Raw genomic sequence first — 26,296 nt, forward strand, 5'->3', positions numbered from 1 at the left:
TCATTGCTGCCAAATTAACAAAAAAAATTATTCTTCTTTTCTTATATATACAAGGTGTAGAAACAGTTTATGCACCATAGCGATTTCAATGTAATAATATAGGTACAATGGTAATACCATATACATACAATGGTTAAGGTTAATCAATGATTAAAAATAATAATAATAATGACATTTTCGTACTTCCGAGACTAAAGTGACAACTTCACTCCATTATGACAAGTACTGAAGTGTCACTTTTTTCCCGCCGGGATTAAATTTGGACGAAAATCCCGGAAGGATGAAATTACTAACAAGGCAATTTCAGTATGTTGTTCCACAATTTGTATGCGGCACTACTTCGTAAACGCATCGTGCTGCTGCTCATATAGTTTTTTGGATTTCGGTGGTATCAATTCTTTACCTACTTTGGCTGCTTTTTATCAAAATGAAATACACCTTTGTCACCCACGACCAAAATTGTGACACTAGCAATGACAGTTTCCAAATTATTTTTGTTACCATAGCATAGGGTTTGTCGTACCAACGCAACGTTCCTATGGTAACTTGTTAAGGAGCGATTTTTGAAAGAACGCGTTCTCTAACTCCATACATATTAAGTGTTTCCGTTTCGGAAGTATGAAAAATATCGTATATACCTTGCGACTGAAGCAGTGGTCTTAATCCGTCAGGTAAATTATGGCCCTCCCTTCGGTCGGGCCATAAACTTTACCTTCGGGATTAAAAATGCTACTTCAGTCCCGCGGTATATAATATACTATTATTGAGTTTTAAGTAAGACAGTATTTTAACCCAATATTAGAATGTTCGCCACCTTTGATTATACGCGCAATTGTCTCCATTCTAATATTTTTAATCAGTGATTAACCATAATCAACGTTTGTGAAACCGGGCATTAGAGTAAGATTCTTACTCTACTGGGCATTGAATAAAAAATGTTTTATTCAATGCTCTGAGGTAGCATTGTATATGGAGGTAGTAACCAAGTGGTAACATACCCCTACGGTTAGGCAACCCACCTCACATTTGAAAGAATCACAATAAGGGAAAAATAGGAAATGAGCTTATGTAATAGCTGGTCGTGAGTATTTTATGCAAAATGTAAATAATAACAAATTGTGACATGAAATTCAATGGTTAATAGTTAGTAAAAGAAAGATTATAATGTTTAACTTATACTTTTAAAGCAAAACAAACAAAATAAACATTGAGAAAATCCGGGAACGCGTGATGCACGTTCAACGCCATTGCCATGCCCAACCATAGACAAAACAAATGAATTTTGTATACCATCACAGACAACATATACTACAGACGGCCAATCTTAAGGGGAAAAAGCACGCTAAGTTTTGTGTCAAATGTCCCCTTATTTAAAAACCTGCTATCCCTCTATTTTGCTCCATCTATTAGCGCATACAACAATGTGTTGATTCTTCTACAGATTTCTTTTATTGGAATGGTTTTGCAAATTGTCTAGGGAAAGAAGTATTGATACTTTTTTGTTAGAAAGCTGTCCCACAAGAAATCCCCATAATTTACATCTGAGGCGAAGTGCTGATAATCTTTGCAGGTACACATACAAAGCAAATATCACTTCATATTCGCAATTACGTATTACTCGTTGTCTTTGGGTGCATAAGAAACGATATAACTTGCACCACTTTTCGAATTCTCGAAAAAAGTGTAATCTCCGTGTTTTTTTTATATACCTACGTACTCTACTTGCCTACTTGTCTCTCCGTTTGTGGAATAAATCTTGCAATCAGCAATTTAACTTCATTTAACTTGGATAAAGAAAACCTAAACGTAAGCAAATTTTCGAATGAATATTTGCCTCATATGTAATAAATCCCATTTGAGGTGTGCAATTTTCGGTTAATTACAGCGGTAATTGCATTGTAGAAAACGAAAGAGCCCTGCGATAATTGTACATTTCATGGGAATACACTTAACAATTTTATAAGTAGGTAAGGTGAGTTTGTAATGTTTATTCGGGAAATATTCCCCCGAATTACACTCGTGCATCAAAATAATCCTGATAATTTTTACCGCATTTTCCAACGAAGTTGGGTGCACTATTGCAGCCACTTTCTCTGTCCGTCCGTCTGTCCGAGGCCTTAACTACTCCCACAGTTTTTGAAGATATTTAGTTCGTTCTTTTTGCATTCGGTAGCGTATCGCTCTGGCACCTGAGTCAAAGAAAATCTTGACGATTGAACTGCGCAATGTTAACCTTTTTATTTATTAATATATTTTGTTGAAATTTTAATCACAGATACTTGTAGTAAAGGCAAATACATCGCATATAGTAAAAATCAGATGTGCGCATGCGCAGACTGCGCAATGCAAACTTTCTTTATGGAGATATTTCTTTGAAATTTTAACCAAAGATACTTATAGTAAAAGCAAACGTAAGTATTGCATTTTATAAATATCAGATTAATAAGCGCATGCGCAGGACGCGCAATATCAACTGCGCAGTGAGTGTCAACTTCCTTATTTATGAAGATATTTCTTTAAAACTTTAACCATATATGCGTCTAGTAATGAAAAACGTAGCGCACATAGGTATGGCCTTTGGGGAAGTATTGATCAATTTATGGAAAATACGCTGAAGTTACACTTCATAATTTGTTAAAAGAGCATTTTGATGCACTTGTGCAATTACCTACGAAAATTGTCACAAAGCAAAGTTTTAATAGCGATCCTCGAGATGGTTTATAGTTTTATATCTATTACCTACTGTCTGCCGGTTTAGTGTGTTGTCACTTCACTCAACGAAACCAATGTGTATTGTATGCAAAAAAATCCCCTGAATCCGTAAATGACAGTCTAGCTGACCGGAAACTCCGGGAACATATTGCTATACACAAGTAAACGAAGAAAAAATGGGAAAATGTCGTTTTTTCGCATTTAATTAGGTAGGTATCTCGTTAACTATTCCTCTTACGGAAAAAATGAAGAGAACGAATTTGTTTAGGATCGATTTTTGTATCAGATACAGTTGGTATGATTTTTATTAAACAGAGTGCCAAGGGTCTATTATAAAGTTACTTTCTTGTTCTATTTCTGGCGTTTCCACTAAACTAATTCCACAATCCGTCGATTTGCAAAACTCATCGGGACAACAGACAATTGTTGGAATAGGTTGTTTTACGGTTCCACCATCCATAAAAATATTGAAAACGCTCTGGGAGTCATCCAGTTTGAAGAACAAAGCATCGAGAAGGGCGTATCAACAAAAACAAAGTGCTCGGAATGGAAATTTTCGCCGGAACGCAAGCATCAGCCCATCAGGAGGAAGGGGGGAGGGGGGGGGTAACATAGAAAACATGTACTACGTACATTAAAACAACGAGAAAACGTAACAAAAATTAAATGTTTCATTTTTATTGTTTCCCTTGGTGTGGAGACCAGTGGATACTAATGGGTTTCGTGTGCTGGTATGATCTGAAGGACGTATTTTCGTTTCCATGTGATTTTTATCGCATTAATGACAAATAATCCAACAATATGTAGGGTTCTGTAAAATTTTTTTGTGTGCGGGTGGAGAGGATCTGACGCTGCGGTCCCTTTACGAAAAGGAACAGTGTACAAATATTTTCGACGAAACGGAACGATATTGTAATACTTTTTACCGTTCCGGACCATTCCGAGCCCTGGTACCAACTGAAAATTCGATTCTAAACAAATTCATTTCTATGAGCTCGAGCGACGAGATAATTGGAAGTCAAATGCATTTCATTCATTCCATTTTTTCTTGTTTTTTTTGTTGTGTATAGCAATATGTTCCGGGAGCTTCCGGGCAGTGAACTACATAGAATACACTTGGTTTCGTTGTGTGAAATGCCAACATCCAGTTCAGAATACTTTTGGAGCTAATTTGACTGGACTATGTTGACCCTACACATTGACATAAAATAAAGTTCGTTAAGTGCTCCCTCCCCTAATCAAAAAAATTTGTGATGGTATTATCACAGATACATATAGGTAGGCAAGGCCGTGTGAGGGGGAGGGGCGAGAGGGGCCCAGGCCCTGGACGCCAAGTCTGGGGGGCGCTGAAGTCGCCCGTCGTCGCCTTCGTCGGGAGCGTCAAAGGCGTGAGTGAAAGATAATAATAATAATAATAATATATATTTATTCTGTAAATTGCAAAAACACAATTATAGAAACGTCAAAATAATACATCACAATATAACATTTTTGAATAACATATAGACACAATAGACTAGCGAGAACAGATACAATTGTAAATATAAAATACTATACTGCACTCATAGAGCCCATTCCTGAAGTCTGGCGTCACAAAATTCCATGAACTCTTGCACGTTATAGAATGCATTTTGTTGGAGAATTGATTTTAGCTTTTCTTTAAATTGTTTGGTGGCACAGATTGTAAGGTCTTTCGGTAGTAGATTGTACAGTTTCGTGGCCATATGGAACGGAGATCTTGTATAGTATGTGTGGTGATGCCGGTGGCTTAGGATCTTTTGTTTGTCTCTAGTATTATGTTGATGCCAGAGACTTGCTATAACTAGACTGCGCTTAACGTATCTAAGGTGTTGTCGACACAGTATGCAACACACAATGCACCGCGGGGCAAAAATCGCTGAGATGATATGCAATATAATGAAATAAGCTGTTATTTTAGATGTTCCGTTCATTAATCATTCTCGTGATTAGCTCGAATTAGTGAACAGATACATTTCTGTTGATAATAAACCAATAAACTTAGGTTAACTTGTGCTTATCAACATGTACTCTGTCGATAAATTTTTAAATAATATGCTGATTTTCAACGGATACAAGTTTAAAGGGCCAATGGATCAGAGCCATTCGAAGAGAAAAATTTACTCCCACCATAGTGCATTTGCGGGGAATGAAGCCGATTTTAGAAAGATACCTACGAAGGTGTTAAAAAATAATGCAATACCGAGCGTTTTCGACTTTCCCATTCACTTAAAATAACGTAGAACTATTATTCGACATCCTTTACCAGCAAGACAACGGCAATACCTATTTGCCTATTAGGTATAGACGTAACTAGGTACTAAGTATATTTCAGGTTTTGTTACAAGAAAAATAGCTAAGTCTGTTAAATGTTCCATATGTGCAGATGCGATATTCGCATCAGAGAGTCATTCAAAGCTTTTAACTAGAAAAAATCGTGGAGGATTGTTGCACGTATCAAGCGATGCATTAAAAATTTGCCAAATTGCTGAAAATGTGTTCAGGTTTTTCATTCAATCCACACCACACCGCGTTGTAAACAAAATGGTTATCAGCAGTCTAAGAAAAATAAATAACAGTTACAGCCCATTTGGGTTTTTGGATAGGCATATATTGAAACAAAATCCGCTAAATAATCATATCTTACTACTTATATCTTTAGTTTTAAGAGTATATTTTCCCATACGTGTTCACCACTAAAATACACATATAAATCAAATTAGGACTAGAGTAAGGCAGTTATATACCAATTTAGTTCAAATAAAATACCAACAAATTCGATTAAAATAGTTAACAGCTATATGTTCTCTTTTTTTGCTACTAAAATTTAGAATAAACATGGCTAAAGCAAGCTGCAGAACGTACGTCTGCCCCGCGATGAACAGTTGGTTGCCTATCCTATCTTGACAACAGGCGTTTATAGTAAAATCTACGTTACGCGCGGTCTAGTTATAACAAGTCTCTGGTTGATGCACATTATTTAATTTGATAAAGTTATCATAATGCGAATGCACGTATGTTAATAATTTCAAAATGTAAATACATGCAAGCGGTAATATTTTGTACTTTTTAAAGGTATCTCTGCATGTCTGCATGTACCCTAGATTAAATATAAGCCTTATTATGCGCTTCTGTGAAACGAATATTCTTTGCATTTCCGGGCTAGCACCCCAGCACATGATATTGAAATTTAAGTGCGAATACACCCCTGCATAGTACACTTCAATTACGCTATTTTGATCGATTTGATGTTTAATACGAGTTATCAAGTAGAATGCTTTATTTAACTTTGTTCGGATGTGCTCGATGTGAGTATGCCAGGATAGTTCGTTGTCAATTTTACATCCCAAGTAGGTAGCAGTTTGCGAACATTGAATGGTCGTATTTTCTATGAGTATATTGCAGCAGCCTTTTTTTATACGGGACATATTGGTAGTTTTATCTATGTTCGCTTTTAGGTTATTCTTACAACACCAGCTTAAGAATTCTTTTATAACCTGATTGAGTTTTGCGATCACTGAGTCCACATCCTCAGCACTCACAAACACAAGATTTACCTCGAATTATATAAACGAATCCGTACATACTCTTGTTCCGTATTTTATAAATTCAGAATCAGTAAAAATTAAAAAATTAAAAACTGTCGCGTTTATAAAGTCGGTAATTCCATGGAGTTAGGAAATCAAACAAAAGCGCCTGCATTTGCCATGTTTGATCTCAAATTGCCATGGCACCACTGATTTTCTTAAAAGCGCCAGTTTTTAATTATCCAATTTCTTGGATTCAAAGTTCAGGAAATTAAAAGCTATAGTATGCAAATGCATGGATTCGTAATTTTTTTCCCTGCAAAAAACCTAAATAGACTTTCTCTCTAAAATAATTAGAGAAGTGAAATGAAAAAATTTCTATTGCAATTCCTATGGTGCGTTGAACAAGTCACCACCCGGTATAATAATATATTTATTATGGAAAAACAAAAATTATGTTTATTATTCTAATAAAATCTTTCCTTGTCCAACCTCATAATTTTATATGTGGAGGCCAAATTTAGTTTCCGCCCTTGTATAATAACCAAACCCGCTCCATCAATTTTTTAAATGTTTAGAAAAGAGAAAAATGAAGAATTAAAATGTATCCTATTTCATGTAATTTATGATGTTATACAAGTGAGCGCTTATCTTATCTACATAAAGGCCGGCGTTGAAGCCGAGGAAATAAGGTTTGAGTATATGTATTTTATTTTTACAAAAATGACTCCATCTATTACACACTTTTACCACACACAACAGTTTTCTGTGCGTCTACCACATTTTACGACAAATTATTTCGACTGCTGCAAGGTAGACAACACACTAACCGTACTCTATTAGGTGTTGCGTTTATTTCTATAGCATTGCATTGACCGTCTGTAGTATATGTTGTCTGTGATACCATTAACCAACGCTAACTTTCTCTCCTGACTTTCGTTATGAAACCCCCCTGGTATTCGGCATCTGCGCAGAACGATCGAAATCGACAATGTAGCACGATGGAACAGCAGTTCTAGAATTCGTAAACGAACGCACGAGTCATCATGCTTGACGAGTCCGGCCGGCGTAGTAGCGCATACAGCTCTGTTGTTTGTTCTTGTTTGAATTGTGACGTGAATATGTAAAATGAACTTGAAAACGTGTGGGGATAATCACATTTTGGTAAGTAGGTATTTTAAATCAGGTAAGTGGGCATGAATATGAAAACTTGCACTTTTTCCATTCGAGGACATTTTCTGCCACATCTCTCCAGCCTTAACGCTTTTTTCACCGTAAGACAGTGCCACGGACCATCAACGAGACAATGTAGTACCACAGAACAATAATTTTTTTATGTGCAGTATTTCCTTCATTCTAAACAAATGTTGTGAGTGCGCGTTGCAATACTGCACCGACTCGTCAAACATTGATGACTCGTCAAACACGATGACTCGTTAAACACGATGACTCGTCAAACACGATGACTCGTGTTCTCGTTTACAGATTCTAGAACTGCCGATGGAACAGACGGATAAGGAACAGACGCTAGAATTGAAAATGAAGATGGCCGAGCGGCATATATTAAAACAAAATATTAAGAAGCATCCTGAAATTGTGAAATACACATATAAAATAAACCTATATACACTACAAACTACAATGCACAAACATTCGATGCCTTCTTGGGTTCAAAGTTTCTCTTCAGCCATCCGAAAAATGGGAGAATACTGCGCAACAATAATAAATGGAACACTTTTATAAAGTTATAACACAGATTTAAATTTAAATCTGTGTTTATAACTTTAACGAAAAAAGGACGATCATGAAGTCGACAGTCAATTGTTACACTATTGAATACATACAAACTAAAGGTGGGTTCATAGCTCTCCGTTCATCCGTTGCGTTGATCCGTCAAACGGATAGTACATTTTGTTAAGGTTCATAGCAATCCGTCCACATTGTACATTTGCAAGTATAATCATAACGTAAACTTTATTTTGTACTGTACCGTCAGTGATTTTCAGTATGTAAAAATGGTACGAAAGTAAGAACACATTGCTATCTGGCATATTACCGTGAAGAACGAGTAGGCGAACGCTGTTAACGTACCAAACATAACCTCACTCTTGTTAAAAACGGACCAACGGAAACGTAAATGTTCAACTTCAACCAACTTTTCCGTCGTAAACGGACGACGTACGATTTAAAAATTTGCTGTCTTCTGATTGGCTAACGGACAAACGGAAACGTATGAACGGAGAGCTATGAACTTACCTTAAAACTATGTTTAAACATTCAAATTTCACGTGCGTACTAAATTCTATTTTCAATTCTTTTTTGGATGAAATATTCTCTTCAAGGCTGTAATTGGTTGTTCAAATCAACACCAAGCTATTGTGTTCTAAAAACCTTGAGACTGAACGGTTTTTGAACGTGAAAGGTTCCACCCTATATATACAGCTTACGACGATACATACATTTTTGAGAGTTGGCAACCATGCAATTTCTAGGTGGGAAAAAAAGTTGCCTGCGCCACCTAGAAAGCACGAACGAGAGTTACGTTTGGCATCTGGTCTTGAATGGAGGTAGTGAACGTTTCGCTCCATAAATGTTTGTTGTTATTTTGTGTTATTTAATGCAGGTAGTAATTTTTGCATTTCTTTATATCGTATTTGTGTTTTGTATGCCGCATTTTATATTTGTTGTGTGTTTGAATCTCTGTTTTTGAAATTTACTTTGTTTAACCGCAATGCAATCATATGTGTGATACCGTTATGCTATTGTTTTTAATTGTTTACATTTTTGGTGTAATGTTTGCTTAATTTATGTTTATTGATGTTGATTACTTGGTCTTGTCCTTGAAGTTACATTCATATAAGTTTTCATTTTATTTTATACTTATGTGGAAATTGCTGATTCGTTTGATGTATGTACTGACTTGTTGTTTGTTACTAACAATTTTCTCCGTGAATGAAGCAGTCTCGGGAAGGTGGAAAAAGAAACTGTAGTCTATATTTATGTGTTAGGGCACCTAATTCCGTGCACTGTCTTCGACATCCAACTGTAGGTTCGAAACCCCGAAACCAGGGGCGGACTACCCATCTTGCAGGAGCGAGATTACGCTAATCAAAGCTCTTCAGTTTAGAATCTATGTGTGATAAATGAGTGGCGATTCAATAATTTCCACATATTTTGTTTTTAGTCAAATTTGCCTACAAGGCCATGTAGTTTTCCATCTTGCTTTCAACAAAAGGACTTTATTGCACCAAAGATGAGTCACATCCTGTACTTTTAACCCTTTCTCAGAATCTTGGTACCTGCTTCTACCTGACCCATTGTCCCCAAAAACTTGCTTTTAACCTTGAGTGTAACCATCCTTGTGTATATGCATTTACTATCTTTTCACTACTGCTTAAACTTTTACAAAATATTTTGTTAATTAACTTTTGGACTGTTTTAATCAAACTGCAAGGTTTTTCTTACGTCGTACTCTTTTTATCCTTGGCAGTGACTTTTGCGAGAGTACGACTCCTTTTGGCTTTGTTTGTTTTGTTTATATTAATGTACATCAACTAAATCTCCGGGTTTTCACAATCATAATAATTACGATCATTATTAAACAAACTTCTCACAATTTCAGTGTTTTATTTAAAATTCCTTCCCTACTGTGCTTCAGGTCAAAGCGTTGTCTACAACTAACGTAAGGGGGCCCTGCCTTAGATGTTTTATCACGTGCCACTTTTCAAATTTAAGCGGGTACTTGTTTAGTTTTAGAGGGAATAGTCATTCGGGTGGCCATTTTTTAAAACGTTGCCGGGTTTATTTTATTTCCGTGTTCTTGTAGTGTGAAGTTAGCGTAGAACCTGGGGGTTAAGTACACTACAAACGAATTCTTTCAAAATTTTAGCAAACAGGCCTCTTGATCAGATAAATTGAACCAGCCAATTAACCAACTTTCACTTTTACACCACCTTGTATATACATTTTTATTTTATCGAGGGAAGTTAGCATTTTAACAGGTTTGCAGTTAGCTATGTATCTTTGCTGTGTTCGTTGTGAACGTTTTTTTTTAACATCTTCCGTGTATTTATCTTTTCATGTTTGAAATTGGTCCACTTTTCAAAATCCATTAAAAATGAAAGATAAATATTCTTATCAGATGTATAATACTTTACATTAGTAGTGGATGCTTTTTATTGAGGCTGTAAAGCTATTTTCTCCACAAATGGACAACACGGTTGATAATTTTTTTAATGAAATTGACCAAATAGCTCCCCCAAAAGAGTGCAGTAAAGGAGGTTGTGGTATGTAAACTTGGATACCTATCGAAATTGTAATCTGTTTGGTGATCCTACCTTTTGCTCATCCTATACCTTTGAGGTTATCTAGTATTATGTGCCCTTACATTGAAAGTACTATTAACATAAAAGTATGTACGAGTATGCTCTCTAATGGATTACAAGTTCACCATAATTGTATTTAAAGCCACTTTATCTATAACGTCTATCTTAGATTGGCAAGAATGTTTTGATAGTAGCAGTGGTTTTTCTTATTATTGGAATGTTAAAACGGATCAAGTCACCTGGGAGGCTCCTACAGAATTTAAATTGTGGAAACAGGAGAATCCAAACCACAATGCCACAAATCAAAAACCAGCAGTAGCACCTCTATTTCCAAGTACACTTTCAAGTACAAAGATATACAAATTGCAAGACGATGTTACAAATATAACAAATAATCGGCAAGAATCGAGTACCACTGCTAAATCGACTAGAAATGAGTAAGTTATGTTTTAAAGTTTCATACGACAGTTCTAATTTAGTTAGGGTAGCGATTATTAGTATTTATGACTATTTTCCGTTCCCAACATTCTTTCAGCTTGGAAAGATTTATTTGTTTTAGGAATACTGATTTAATTATGTCAAAGAGATCTGTGAATCTGTCACATTAATCTATTTATGCAATTCCTTCTACAGGGTGTAATACTAAGTCGTTACACCTGAAAACGGCAGTTAGAACTCATTAAAAGAAATAATTTGTGTTAGTTCCAATTTTTGATTTGGTGCCCCTGTTCGATGCTATTGGCATTCTTTTGCTTTTTGAAAGATCGTCATTACTCCCTTATTCTAAGGACTATTGAACACAAGTCAAAAAGTAATCGTAAACGATTTACACAAAGCGCATTTCCACTTGCATTCATTTCCTATTTGTAAGATGCAACTTTTGTTAAAATTGTAAAGATCCGGCCGCAATTATGATAGATAGCGTTGCACATGTGCAATCCATTTTTGACATGCTACTTCAATTTCAGTTTATAAGAAGAGTTTCATTACAATGCTTTTCTAAATAAGAAATTTGGAACTGCGCATGCGCAAACCTAAATTTTGCAACTGGCATTAGCTTTTCTTTTATTCCAAGTGCCTATGTATAAAATTTTATCTAAATGCGTCCATAACTAAAAAAGTTGGCACTGCGCATGCGCAAAACCAAATTTTGAAACTGGCGTTAAATTTGCTTTTATTCCAAGTGCCTATGTATCAAATTTCATTCAAATACTTTTATAAGTAAAAAAGTTTGCAATTCGGTTTATAAATGGTCGAGATGCGAAAAGGGCAGTGTGAATTTTGAATCGATTCGATTCAACTTTTGGCATTGCGTATTATATGGTTAAAGCTATGCCCATATTGAATTTCATGCAATTCAGTTCATAACTAACGGAGATGTAAAAGCGATCGAACATTTCTAAACAAAGTTATCGTTCACACGGACAGATAGATGGACAGACAGACAAAGGAACAGACGGACAGACCAACAGGCAGACGACAGACAACAATACAACATTATAAACGATCTCTAGGATCGTTAATAAACGGCAAAAGTGTAAAATTATGGAACATGTAAAAAACGGTTTTTTGTTTTTTTTACAATAACTTTTTTTGTAAGCGGTACAGAAAAAATTCCTTCCTTGGTACAAGACTCGACACCATAACGAACCAAATAGCGAAAAAAGTAGAACAATAGCTCTTAAGATAAAGAACTAGTAGCGTCGCAAAACGAGCGGACGAACGGACGGACGGACAAAGTGGCCACAATTTTTTTTTTTTTTAATTTTTGTGGAAATGCGCTAAAAAGCAAATGTTTTCAAAAGCATCTTTCAGCTCTAAAACATTTGTATTTGCAATTATTTTTTATTTTTTCAAATAACAAAATGGCGATCGATCAAAAATTTCAAAACGAGTCACTTGCAATTTTAGTGTAAGTAATGGGTAGGTCACGAACTTATAAATTAATTTATAAGTTCGTGAGGTAGGTACATCACATTTCTATTTCTAGATATTTCTAAAACATATCTATTTGCAACGCTGTTAAAATGGTGTACCCAGTGGTCGAATTGGAAGGGGGGGGGGTATGTGGGGGTATGGCGTACCACCACTTTTTATAAATAATTAAAACGTACCTCCACATATATCGTGAAACAAAAACGTACCCCGAAGTATATGAAGATTGTTGACCAAACATAAAAATTAAATTTCAGAATTTTTTCCCAAAAAAGAATTCTATCCAGCCACAAAGTATCAAACAGATTATGTTTTGTAGCTGTAAATTAAAGGTATCTATGTAGGTATGTACTACGTGCTTGGTAAATACAACAATTTTCTGCTTCTTAATATTTGTCGGTCTCGTATTTAAAATCGTCACTGTCAGCGGCTTTTGCAAATTTTATTAGCAAATTACGGCGTACATATTTCTTTTAATTTGTAACGAATTGAAAGTTGCTGTCGAATTTTTTTACTGTGATAGTTGTGATACTTTGACGCGTACACAAATTTATTTAACAGTTTAAATCTTAAATGTCAATTTCAAAATAAATAAATATTTTTATATCTCTGTTCGACAATGTTTTGTCCCCCCCCCCCTCAACATTCGTCCGACAACGGGATTGGCACGGATCAGACGTACCCCTGCTTTTTTTTAGCCACTTCGACCACTGGGTGTACCCCTTGTGAAGAGCATGTTTACTGAAAATGCAACAGTGTATTTATATAGTTTTGTTTTTCATGTCTTCATTTGAACACTGCACCATGTCTCAAAATCACTTTGTGGTCATTGTAAATTAAGTTGTTAATTTCTTAGTATTTATTATTTATTTTAGTATTTTGGTTTTCAGTAGAGTAGTATTAATTCCATCCTATGGAGATGGTTCAGACTCCGAAACAGAGGAGAGTAACGAAGAAGTTAAAGCTAATGTGGTAAGTTTTTTCTTGGTTCCTAAATATATATAGGCATTCTACTGGAATTTTCTGATGAGTTGTAATAACTGATAATAAATATCAACTGGTTGAAGTTGTATTTGTGTGTGATGGATAAGTTTTCAAACTGAAAACAAAGTTGTCATTAATGATGATATTAGTGCTTGAGTTCTCGTTAATTGTATTAAATTGAGAATTCGCACGTCTGAAAATGCACAAACACTATGCTATACATAACTTACAGATCAATTGCTTTCAGGTTAAACCTCATCCGTCTCCAAAAAAGTTAAAAGAAAATTCCAAACAGCCCTCCAAAAACAATAGCGAGGATGACGACATTGATTTACTTACAAAATTACAAAAACGTGCTAAAATTCTCAAAGATTTAGGGGGTGAACTTCCTCCCGATGTCAAAAAGATTGTTGAGCAAAACGGTTCTTTTACGAAGAAAGAATCTCAGCATAAAGTTAAAAGTGAAGGGTTTTCATTAGTGGCCGGGTACGGAGAGTCTGATGATGAAGATGAAGCAACCCGCAAAACCTCAGATGCAAGTTCACCACCTGCAACCGAAATCGATTCGGGTTGCAGCACTCTTTTTTCAACCTTAAAACCGATTGACGTTAAACAATTCCTTGAGTCCAAAAAGGAAACTGAAACAGAACCGATAGAAACGAAAGTATTTCATAGAAAACGCAGAATCGGTATAGATTTCAATTTAGACAAATCAAAAACAGATACATCTCCGGCAGAAGGAGAACGACAAGGGCTAGGTTTTAAAAGTGAAACTGACAATAAATCGTCTGCTCAAGATAAGACGAAAATAAACTACCCCGGATTTCAAAGCGGAGGGCTAATTTTTGTTAAATCGGATGTATTAAATCCAGTTAATGAGGTGGAGGAAAGAGAAACTGAGTCGGATGTAAACAAGGCAGAAACTTTAAAGAAGATCGAAGAAACGCATAAAACCTTAAACGAGAAGTTAACTTTCTTAAGTGAAGGTCGTGATCCAGTGTCTCCTGTTCAAATAATTATAATTCAAATGGAGGTAGGTTTTTACTTAAGAACTATTTTCGCATTACAGGGCGATTGCTATTCTTTGTATGTGCTTTTTTCTAAATTTGACTCTAATAGACACGGCGCATTGCTCTACCAGATCGTCCGTTTCCTTTTTAATCATCCTGTATATCACGCAACTTTAAAAATTTCTCAAACCTTTTATGGATCATGTGAATCTTGTCATTCTAATATTTGTTTGTCCGTAAATTTGTCTTTATGATGATTCTGAATTGAGAATACGACCTCCAGACTAGTGATGGGTAATCCATACATTTTTTCGGATCAGTTCCATACTGTTCCAGTTCCCCAACTGTACCTGTTCCGTGGTTCTGAGTCCGGTTCCTAGTGTGACGTCCGAGTCCCGTACCTATAGACTTAAGTGGGAGTACGAGTATGGAATCAGAACCGCATCTCAGGTCATACGCAAACCTGATAGTAGACCTACTCAAGGCTTGTGGAACTGGACTTGGACCTGGAACCACCAGAAAAAATACCTGTAATGTGCATTCACGGGTATGTAAATTTGCTTTGCATTTCGCATATATTTGATTACTCGTCGTTTTGAATTTTTGATTGATAACCGTTGCATGTTGCATTTATTATTATAAATTATACTATAGTCTTAGGGCTTAGAGCGATATTTACATCGGAAGCTGCATTTTATCATTGAATAAAAACACTATAAGAAGCCTAACACTTATGGAAGAAAGCGCGACATATCCCCTTGTACCCGCATTGGTTGGGACCCCGAACTCTCTTTGAGGTAAATAGGGGGAAAGCAAATTTTCATTCTTCTCAGTTCAATCTCTGTCGCGCTTTATTTCCACAGGGTTATGCTTCTTATAGTGTTTTTATTCAATGATTTTATGCAGAAAGCAAGCCGCTTTTTCCAGTAATACTAGGGACCAATATGAATGATTTGGTCCGAGGAAATGCAAATTTTACTCACTGTAATTCAAAATGGCGGACGTTTTCTAAAATGGCGACTGCATAATTTCAAAAATTTGTAGACCCAAAACGGTTGCACCGATTTTAGTGATTGGGGTGTCGATCAATTCGTATTGACACCTGTAATCAAAAGAAAAAAATAATGTTTAAGAAATTAAAGATGGCGTCTAAATATAAAGAAAATTTTTCTAATTAATTTCTTCATTCTAATGAAAATAACTACTAAATATCCTATAATATGTTTACGTATTTTCTCATTTAAATACCTACAAACCAAAAAATAATTCTTGACAATCTGTCCAGTAGTTTTTGCACTATACGAATTATAAGAGAAGTGTGTGGTTTTGAAAGCCGTCACTACACGTGATGTGACGCATCGTACAATCAAAATGAGTGCACTGATTTCAGTAATTTACATCACAGACGATATATTTATCTATATATCTTGGTGTTTATTTCCTGTATTATATGACGTTTGTGAAAAACGCATAATTATAGATGTTAGTTGGGCTCGAGCATAAAGGGTTTCGTACCTTTACACACACAATGGTTTATTTGTTTTAGTCACAATTTACTAGGCCCTGTTACAAAAAGACAACACTGCCGGCCCCCCGTTTCTTTATTTTTAAACGTAAAAAACGCTTATCTCTCACACGCTCGCACTCGCTGGGATTTACTATACCTACATTTTTTAACTTGTAAGACGCTGCCACTATTAAAGCTACACTTAATACCGTCTGCCAGGATATATTTTAAAGCAGTGACAAAAAGAGGAATTTTTTATGTATAATTTTTATACGGTCCTCATGGTTTAGTTCAGGGGTGTTTTTCCCTACATTGGAGGGCGTCTTTCGCTACCAACGCTGCACTTGAAATCGTCTGCCATAGCATATTTGAAAACTATGGAAAAAATGGGATTTCTTGATACAAATCTTTTCCGTGACCCGTATAGTTTGGTAATTTAGTTGATCACCTAAAGAAGTCACCTATTCAGCGCCGCCCCAAGTTAATGCTGCCACTTACGACTGGCAGACGAGTGCTTTTATTATTAGTTTTCAACATACTTTCAGCCTGTATTGTCGAATTTTTTGTCGCTTATGGTTTAGTTACTATGTATAAATGTACGCTGCCTCCCGGTCTACAAGATATAGGTATAGATAAATACATATCGTCTGTGATGTAAATTACTGAAATCAGTGCACTCATTTTGATTGTACGATACGTCACATCACGTGTAGTGACGGCTTTCAAAACCACACACTTCTCTTATAATTCGTATAGTGCAAAAACTACTGGACGGATTGTCAAGAATTATTTTTTGGTTTGTAGGTAATATTGTCAGCTTTTATTTAAATGAGAAAATACGTGAACATATTATAGGATATTTAGTAGTTATTTTCATTAGAATGAAGAAATTAATTAGAAAAATTTTCTTTATATTTAGACGCCATCTTTAATTTCTTAAACATTATTTTTTTCTTTTGATTACAGGTGTCAATACGAATTGATCGACACCCCAATCACTAAAATCGGTGCAACCGTTTTGGGTCTACAAATTTTTGAAATTATGCAGTCGCCATTTTAGAAAACGTCCGCCATTTTGAATTACAGTGAGAAAAATTTTCATTTCCTCGGACGAAATCATTCATATTGGTCCGTAGTATTACTGGGAAAAGTGGCTTGCTTTCTGCATAAAATGCAGTTTCATTTTGCTAAGCCCTATGACTACTAGGGAGAATGCAAAAAATGTAAGTGCTGTAAATTTTCATATAATATGATGCACAAATGATCACAGAGCATATATCTAAATGAAAGAATTTTTTCAAAACAAGCAAGCGTTTTCACAAAATTAGGGAAAGAAGTTTGAATTTCGTGACGCGGTCCAGAAACGTGGATGACGACACAAGCGCGCTTCAAGCCCCACCTACAAATGTATCGCGGTCATATCTGGAACAATGTCATATAACAGCTTCCAATAAATGATCTTCGCAGCAATAGAATACAGTTTTTTCCTTTGGTAATAGATAATCGACGTGTAGCTGAACACCGATGTCTTCCTTTAGGTCCTTATCTTTGGGAACCGTGTTACAAATATTCAACAAGGTGCAATTTGTTCTTTTCATTTGCGATTATATTAATCGAGTGCATTCTCCATTAATACTCGTATAATCGCGAATGAAAAGAACGAATTGCCCCTTGTTGCATGTATTATAAACATTAAAAAATGGCCAATACGGAATACCAAAAAAACTCAGCGGTATAGGCTCCAACATAGAATAAAAAATTAAATTTTATTCAATGGCTCCAATCATGTGCCCTCTAAATAAAATTTTCCGCCCTTATAAAAAACACAGCCGTCTATAATTACAAGCCATGCTGAGAAGTTTGGCAACGTTGTCCAAAAGTCAATCGGTGGGCCTATTTAAGTTTTAATGGCGTTTTGTTGCTCTTGAGAAATTGCATTTTTCCGCTCTCCTGTGTTTCGCCTTGCTGGTTTTAATACCGAAGAAAGGTACTTAGGCAGCTTACACATACACATATATTTTATTTATTTATTTATTTATTTATTTTATTTATTTACAAACATGGATAATAACATTTTTATTTGACTTTAAAATTCGGAATGCTGTAAATTGGTAACTGCATCATAATGTGTTTTCCATCGAAAACTCTGAGGTAAAGCACACACTTGAGCACTTAATTTCGGCAAAAGGACAGTAAATCGCTCTGCATCGGCGACCTTTGAAACTGGTCAGACTTTGTATTATTTTTTTTATTTTTTTTATATTTTTATTTATATTTTATATTATTATATTTTTATATTTGTATTAATATCAATGTATTAATAATATGTAATTGGAAAAGGGGAAGGACTAATTTTAATTATGGGAATTGCTTGCGCTAATTTTTTTGATGAAAAAAGTACGGATGTACCTTATTTTCATCATAACTCACTTACCTTTTATGCTAAAGTAAAACCATTTTTATTTTTTTAAAAACTACGGTTTTGTTCTCCACAGTTATTTTAATAAAATGCATACTTTTCGAGTTTTTCACGAATAACCAATTAAAAAACATTGTTTTCTATGAAAAACTCATACAACCACCCCCAGGGTGATAGCGCCCTTTGGCAGTATATAGATTTTGATCCTTAGGTTATTCCTTTGAAATTTACAATTTTATTGTTTTTATCTCGGTTTTTATACAAAATTTCCAGAGAAATTCGGATGGAAGCAAATAGGAAGAAACGTATAAGAAGACCCGGTAAATTAACAATTTTACGCCATGAATGAAATAAAAATGCATAAATTTCTTTTACATGTTTTATTTACCCACTCGACTTACAAACCGCCACATATGATACCTATTGAGATAACGCGCTGAAGAAATAAATTGACCTTCAAAATAATAATATACAATTAGGTTCTCTGTTGCATTGGATAACTGTAGCAGTGGTTTCTAAAAGAATAATTGTATCTCGGCGACACCTATTACTTATATCAATAGTCAATTTTACTGACGACGTTATTAATGTTATTATATTTGAACTAGCTGTCTATGGGGTCTATGGTAGTAGCTAATACACTAAAGACGTCAAGGTCTAGCAAATTATACAGGGTGTAACAATTAGAATTAGAAATTGGGGGGAAATTCTGATAACAGATTTAGATTCTGCGAATAAAAGTGCCCATAGAAAGCGCTAACGGAAACTGTTCATTTCCTACCGTGTAAGATAGGGAAAATGAAACCAAATTTTGACAGTTTCAGTTTTTGGATGAATTTCTTGATGTGCCAAATACTGCAGTTAAAGTTTGGCTTTGTTATTTTCATGTTCAAAGATATCCAGACACCAAATTTCGTCAAGATCAGAATATTGTTTGGCATTCCTATTTGCAAACTTTCAAAGGTCATTTCGAATAACATAGGTAACGCTAATGTCTCAATTCCTATCCTATTCTTCTTCCTACGTGCAAATTAGCCCATTTATATTTCTGGTAAATTTGTTACTATCGCAAATTAATATTTTCAGACGTTATACGAAGCCATGAAAGCTGGAAGCTTAACAGTTACCTATCTACATAAATGGTTGAAAGAAACCTGCTCGGAATTGGTGAAGTTGGAAAAAGATGCAGCTCCCAATGGTTGGCTCCTACAGTGGGATAGGTATGATATGTTTGATTTAATTCATACTAGATTTATTTAGCATCCTCCACTCGGAAACCAAGATCAAAACATGGGGGAACATGCAAACTGTCATTTATTATTGCTTTCATTATCAGATTTAACTAGATTATTTTTCATTCTGAAGAGATCAAGACTTACTGAACAGGTGAGCTAACTTCTTTTCTTTGATTATTAAATATAGTGTTTTTTGTAAATATTTTAGTAGTCAGGTGCACTAAATAAGAATGGCAGAAGTAAGTTTTGTGTAATGTTCGCTCATTGGGAAATTTCTCTACATTTAAATTGATTTAAATTGCGCGAATGCATATTTCCAGTGGCGATATAGTTTATTAGGTACAATATTCATCAGGAGTAGGTATATGATCGCCGCCACAAATTTAGTAGATATTAGAAAGCCGACCCCACGATTCACTTGCACGGCACGAGGCAAACTCATTTAATTGGTGGATTGTATTTTGACATTCTTTGGTTTAGGTGTTAGCATTGTAAACAATGGTGTTAGTTAGCAATTGTTGATATCGATGAATAATATTGTTTAGTGTTCACCTATCCGCCATTTCAATTTATAGACTAGGTGAAAAATTCAACACTATCAGTGGTACAGTACCCCTCTCACTATTGTTTGATAATATGTACTTCTGTGAATTTTTTAACGTCTTAACTAATACCTACCAAAGAATGTCACAGTATCCCTACTTGATTTTAATGCAAGTGGTACATCAAATGAATCAGTGAGTTCACAAAACGTACTAAAATAGTCCAAAATTTGACATTTTTAGTTAAGATAGCCTATCACTAAGATTCTTTCATCTATTTAATATCATTTTACTTAGTTTACACCAATGTAATTATTTTTCATTTATTTATTTATTTTCATTTAAAGTTTTGATAAAATAATAATGTATAATGCCTTTATAAAGTGCCATCTAGCGTATAGATAAATTTAAATAACGCCGAGACTAGTGTAACCTCTAGTGTATTCCCTTAAGCACAAAAAACGTTACAAAACTACTGTTTATCCTTATTGTTTAGATTTAGGTATCGCCGCCTGCCATTCTTATTTGGCCACTAAGTACTGTGTCTTTTTAAAAGTGATTTATTAGAATACTTTACAAAGGAGTAGCGTTTGAAATGGCACTTCAATACATTACCACAATAGACTCTCCTATTGAAGGCGGGATTTGTATGTGCTTGGTTGTCATGGATTTCTTACAGAACTTCCTGTGCTTTTTTCTCCCCAATATGGCAACTATTGCGATACATTGTAGGAACGCTTCAATGCTTTAGTCATTATATTGAGGAAAAATTTGAAATCACTACAAGTCTTGGTATGGTAATTAGTTGACACCCTTTCGTATTTTTAGATTAAAAGGGTGATTTTTTGGAATTTTGCTTTAGAAAATAAGAAATGATGTAAGGTGTAAGGTAAACTAAGGATGACGATTTACTGTAAAAAATTTAGATGTTGAATATTGGTCAGTACTTCACACACACGCACACCCTCATTTAATGGCAAGAAACTGGTATTTTATTGAATATCTAATTTACAGAATTTAACAAATATTGATCCGCATCCGCAAAATTAAACTACTTTATAAATCTGTGACAACTGTGAACTAAACGATTCCGCCGCCATGTTAGAGAGAATATAACGGGGCAATCTACTGTGGAACGCTATCAATATACATGTACATGGAAGAAATTTTATCCATAACGCTGAATATGTCCTCAAAATAACATTTTTTTGAAGAAGCTTGTTATGGTATCTGAAATTATAAATAGTCTGCTACTTAATCTACATACTTCAAATTTGTGGTCAGTGGTACTTCTGCAAGAGGAATATATATTACTTTTTTCTCGACTTTTTCATTACATTATTAAGGAGTACACTTTTTGGGCTATAGCAGCATAAACTGTGTGAACTTTATGAATATGTAATAAAAAATAGTGGTTAAAAAAATATGCCCCCATTGACCATGCAAAAATACGCCACTGATCACAAATTTAAAGCACATAGATTGGTTGTAAATTTTTTTAAAATTTGAATACCATAAAAACTTCTTTAAAAAAGCCGTTTTGAAGATATATTCAATATTCCAAACAACACTTCCACCCTGTATATCTACAGGGTGATTCCTATAGTACCTGCCACCGTTCGGGAGCGTGTAGGTGGTGCGTAGGGGAGTATTTTGATATAGGACACTTGGGGTCGGAAATCTAAAATAAGGGTGCCAGAGCCAAATTTACCTTCTGGAATTTCGCGCCTGTAGGTAGGCAACCCAACCGGCCGGCGGTACACACGGAGCGATCTCAGGCGGCGATGTGTGGCTGACACTTGATCAGAATTTTGTTTAAACCCACGAAATCCCGTCTGCAACGACGCGTATCAAGTGAATAAACACTATGGCAACGTTTTACTAACACGGAATACGCGGACATGCACTTCATATACGGATTGGCAAATGGTAACGCACGAGCTGCACGACGAGCGTACGCTGAGCGGTATCCAAACCGTCAGTTACCCTGCAGACAGGTCTTTCAAGAAGTTCACTTCCGACTGTGCGAGACAGGGCAATTGCAGGTAAGCGCATTCCGTGTTAGTAAAACGTGCCATAGTGTTTATTCACTTGATACGCGTCGTTGCAGACGGGATTTCGTGGGTTTAAACAAAATTCTGATCAAGTGTCAGCCACACATCGCCCCCTGAGATCGCTCCGTGTGCACCGCCGGCCGGTTGGGTTGCCTACCTACAGGCGCGAAATTCCAGAAGGTAAATTTGGCTCTGGCACCCTTATTTTAGATTTCCGACCCCAAGTGTCCTATATCAAAATACTCCCCTACGCACCACCTACACGCTCCCAAATGGTGGCAGGTACTATAGGAATCACCCTGTATGTAATGGCTTTTGGTGCTTGCCTCCTTCTTATGAAACTTTTAACAAGATAAAAATTGCTATTATACTTATCATTTATCAGTGATACCTGTCATAAATTCGTCTGGTAATAGATATACTCAAAAGATATTTTATATTTCCTTACAAAGGAAGAATTCACCATCACTTACTTTAGGGCACATGGTAGATTGAAGTTGGTTTTTTTGAAATTTTTTGACGTGCAAAGAAATCATATTATTTATTGAGCTTTGGATCAAGTTTTCATTGAACTTTATCTTAATCTTATTATGAATCACTACCTAATTTGGTACAATGGCCCGTATGAATAAAAGTAAGCAAATGCTTATACTTGCAAAATTCAAAGTAAATACTCGTAAGTGCTCCTTCACACTGGGCGACTTAGCAGCGCTGCTGAGCAGCAGGGCAGGACGCAGTGCAGCGCTGCTAAACAGACCAGTATGAAGGGGCAGTTACGAGTATTTACTTTGAATTTTGCAAGTATAAGCATTTGCTTATTTTTATTCATATGGGCCATTGTCTCACATTATTTTAGTGTCGGTGGGTAGTCTAATTAATAAAGGCTTTGTATTAAATTCTTTGTTTGTGTGGGTTACATTTGGAGATATTTTCTATTGATTATAAAACTGTGAGCTAACTTTTTTACATAGAAAATGTGAGGATTTATTTATTTTCGCTTACTTTCTGTAGCACATTTTTAAAAGAATATGTACATATGAATCGTTAGCTTAACTTTACTGTCGTCATCACATTACTCCCCATTTTCATGGGCAAGCCATTCAAGGAATCTTCATGCCAATAGTTGCAGATGACAAATCAGTTCTGGCAACATTTCCAGACTATTTTTCTGACTTCATTATTTGCGGTGATATCAACTGTTTTGTCGTCACAGCATATTCGTCTTCTCTCATCTCCAATGTGTAGGTGTTAGCTTATATAGCCCATAAAATAGAACAAACTATACTGGAAATTAGTAACTATTGTAGGAGGAATCGCATTAATATACAGAGGAATGTGACTTGGATTCTCTCTGTGAAGATCCATATAATTAAAGGTAAATGGAATTTCCCACGCGTTCTACAATTTGGTATTCTTGTGTTATTTCCTTACCCTGAAAGTCAAATGCTTTCTGTTCTACCATATGTCAAAAGTAAATGGTCTTCAGTGGGGAGACATTTCTACTATATACATTCTTTTATGTGACCACGTAAGAAATGACTCTTGGAAATTTTTTGTCAAAACTCCATTTGATTTAAAAGGAACTCTTTATGTACCATTTGGTAGTATTACATATACCATGAAGTGATAGAACAGGGCAATATTTGATTTCTTCGTGTCCTACTATTATGGTACAACTGGCCAATAAAGTTACAAAAAATCTCGCAAAAAATCTTTTATTATATCTTCTTTAAGTGAACTGACAGTGTTCTTAGTAGGTAATCATCTTTAGGTGTGGTGGCAAATGTGTTTTTGTTTTTCATAACCCAAGTACTCCAACAACGAAAATTAAAAATGCTTTAGCACATTTGGGGTTTCTTTTGGCATAGTGTATTTAATTGGTGAAAGTAACATGCCTTTTATGCAGGGCACTCCTTTTTCGTATCTCAGTACTGGGATTTCAATTCAATGAAAGGATATGATGTCGGATAAAGATGTGGAGGGTTTCTTAATTTAAAGTTATGTTATTCTAACGCCTTATTTGGGGTAACTAGTTCTCTTTGTTTACATAAAAACAGTTGTTATGAGGGAAGCTATTTCTTTGTACTGAGGCGCGAAAAGAGGACGCCGAATATTCAGTACCTAATAATGTCACATTCTTTCAAAATTTCTTTGGAATGTCTTCAAGTATTGTCATCTGCTAAACAGTTAAGTAGTCAATTTTAATTTAACTATTTATGTAGAATTAATTTACTTCTTTTCATAACAGTTTTTCTGTGTGTTTAGGTGCAAAACGGATGGAGATGCCTTCGATGCTACGCAAGCAAGATATAACATTTTGCCTATGTTACTTAATAACCTTACTTTTAAATTAAAAATATTTAGTTTCGTAAGGGCAGGTACAGTATTTTAAAACTTTTTGATAGTTGACAGATGACTGGTAAAAGAAAATTAAATTTTTTTAATGATCGTCATCTGTGATCTGAAAATACATGCAAAATTGTTGCATAACCTGGTGGTTGTAACAAATTTTGTATCACTTACAATTAATTATTTACAAATAGCTACTGTAAGGTTCTGTAAATAGATTTCATGGGATGTTGTAGGGTAAACAAGCGTTATTACTATCGCAACCAACAAACAGGTGAGAGTCAGTGGCAATATCCTCAACCGGATATCGTGGGTGGCGATGAAGCAATGGATATTTGTACAACACCTCCCCCAACCTTAACAGATTCTGTAATTAACGAATCGGTGTTACCTGCACCCACAGCGCCCGTTCCTGTACGACCACCACCACCTCCGAGAATTAAAAGCCCCACACCCCCACCACCACCAATTATATCAAAAAATGTTAAGCAACGAAAAAAAGGTTTGATATAAAGCATGTATGGAGCAATTGCAACTAGTCTTAATTTTAGTAAAGTCTCCTAGAGCCGTCGGAGCAGTTCAGGAGTTACCTCCATTACCAAGTGGTGAACCTCTTCCTCCGGGCGTTGATTCACTGCCAGAACCAGCTCATAAAGAGGTGAGTGAAGTCTGACAACATTCATAATTTTGATTACCTACTGTTTTTTTCAGGAAAGTCAAAATAGCAAAAAGGATTCATTAGGTTCTGAGCTTAATTCTTTCTACTCCGATTTGGCTGCTATGGAAACAGTAGTAGGTAATACGGTACCAGAAACACAGTTGGTCGCTGAGACTGTTTTAAGTGATAATATGTCTTCAAATACTGTGCCGAAGAAAAAGAAAAAGTCTAAAGTGAGTTGCCTTGATTTTGAACTCAGTATTTATCTTTTGTCTTATCTCTTCAGGTCAAATTAGTCGAAGGTTTAGCAATGAAAAAGAAAGGAGTATCCAAGCTTGTTGAAAGATGGAAAAATGTTCAAAAGGATTATAATTAAAATATCTGGGAGAAATTTGACTTAACATACTTAAATTATTTTTATTATGGAAATACGTGATAATGTGCTTGTATATTAGGTTTGCATAAAGCTATTGTGATTTTTCTAGAAGTGATTTTTATGCAACAACAATTTTGATTACTAATTTAGATGATTATATAAAATATTCCGCTACTATATCAACATTGACCAATCGTCCCTTGTAAATTTATTATTCACAGAAATTCAAAAACTAAGAGTAGTATCCTTTTTCTGTACAAAACCTCCATTTTTAATAACTAATAAAATAACATCCTTTATTGTTTTGTTTTAATCATTTTGTGTTAGTCCATGACAAGGAGCACCAAAGAATTGTTTGACAAAAAGTATTGTCATTGCTTGGTTTTCAGTTGTGTTGTGTAAACAAAATTCCTATTTTTGAAATGTTCATTCTTTTTCTTTATCTTGTATTATCAATTGTTTGAAGTTTGGTGTGTGTATGGACAATTTTCGCCTTGAAGAGACAGTGCTGTGGATGGTAAGTAACGGCACGATAGCTAACTAAATGCTCTTTCTCAAATGCAGCCTTATTTCTAGACTGATGAACGGGTAGCCTGTTATTAGGGTTATATACTGTAAATTATTTCACTTGGGCGTCGAGCTAAA

General features: G+C 35.3%; 1 protein-coding gene across 2 annotated transcripts; it reads left to right on the plus strand.

Moving 5' to 3' along the window:
- The first annotated feature begins 10,259 nt into the window (after positions 1 to 10,259).
- On the plus strand, positions 10,260 to 25,950 carry LOC116173139 (formin-binding protein 4-like). 2 transcript variants are annotated; one of them, XM_031490429.1, is made up of 9 exons: positions 10,260 to 10,543; positions 10,752 to 11,019; positions 13,411 to 13,489; positions 13,749 to 14,534; positions 19,524 to 19,657; positions 24,854 to 25,119; positions 25,169 to 25,275; positions 25,329 to 25,508; positions 25,562 to 25,950. In XM_031490429.1, exons 1-9 carry the CDS (start codon positions 10,426 to 10,428, stop codon positions 25,649 to 25,651), a joined length of 2,028 nt encoding a protein of 675 aa, XP_031346289.1. In that variant the 5' UTR covers positions 10,260 to 10,425; the 3' UTR covers positions 25,652 to 25,950. The 2 variants fall into 2 exon arrangements, with proteins under 2 accessions (XP_031346289.1, XP_031346288.1); XM_031490428.1 differs by having other exon boundaries at positions 10,261 to 10,543; positions 13,408 to 13,489.
- The last annotated feature ends 346 nt before the right edge of the window (positions 25,951 to 26,296 follow it).

This window comes from Photinus pyralis, unplaced genomic scaffold (assembly GCF_008802855.1).
Source record: "Photinus pyralis isolate 1611_PpyrPB1 unplaced genomic scaffold, Ppyr1.3 Ppyr1.4_LG6, whole genome shotgun sequence".
Taxonomy (NCBI): Eukaryota; Metazoa; Arthropoda; class Insecta; order Coleoptera; family Lampyridae; genus Photinus; species Photinus pyralis.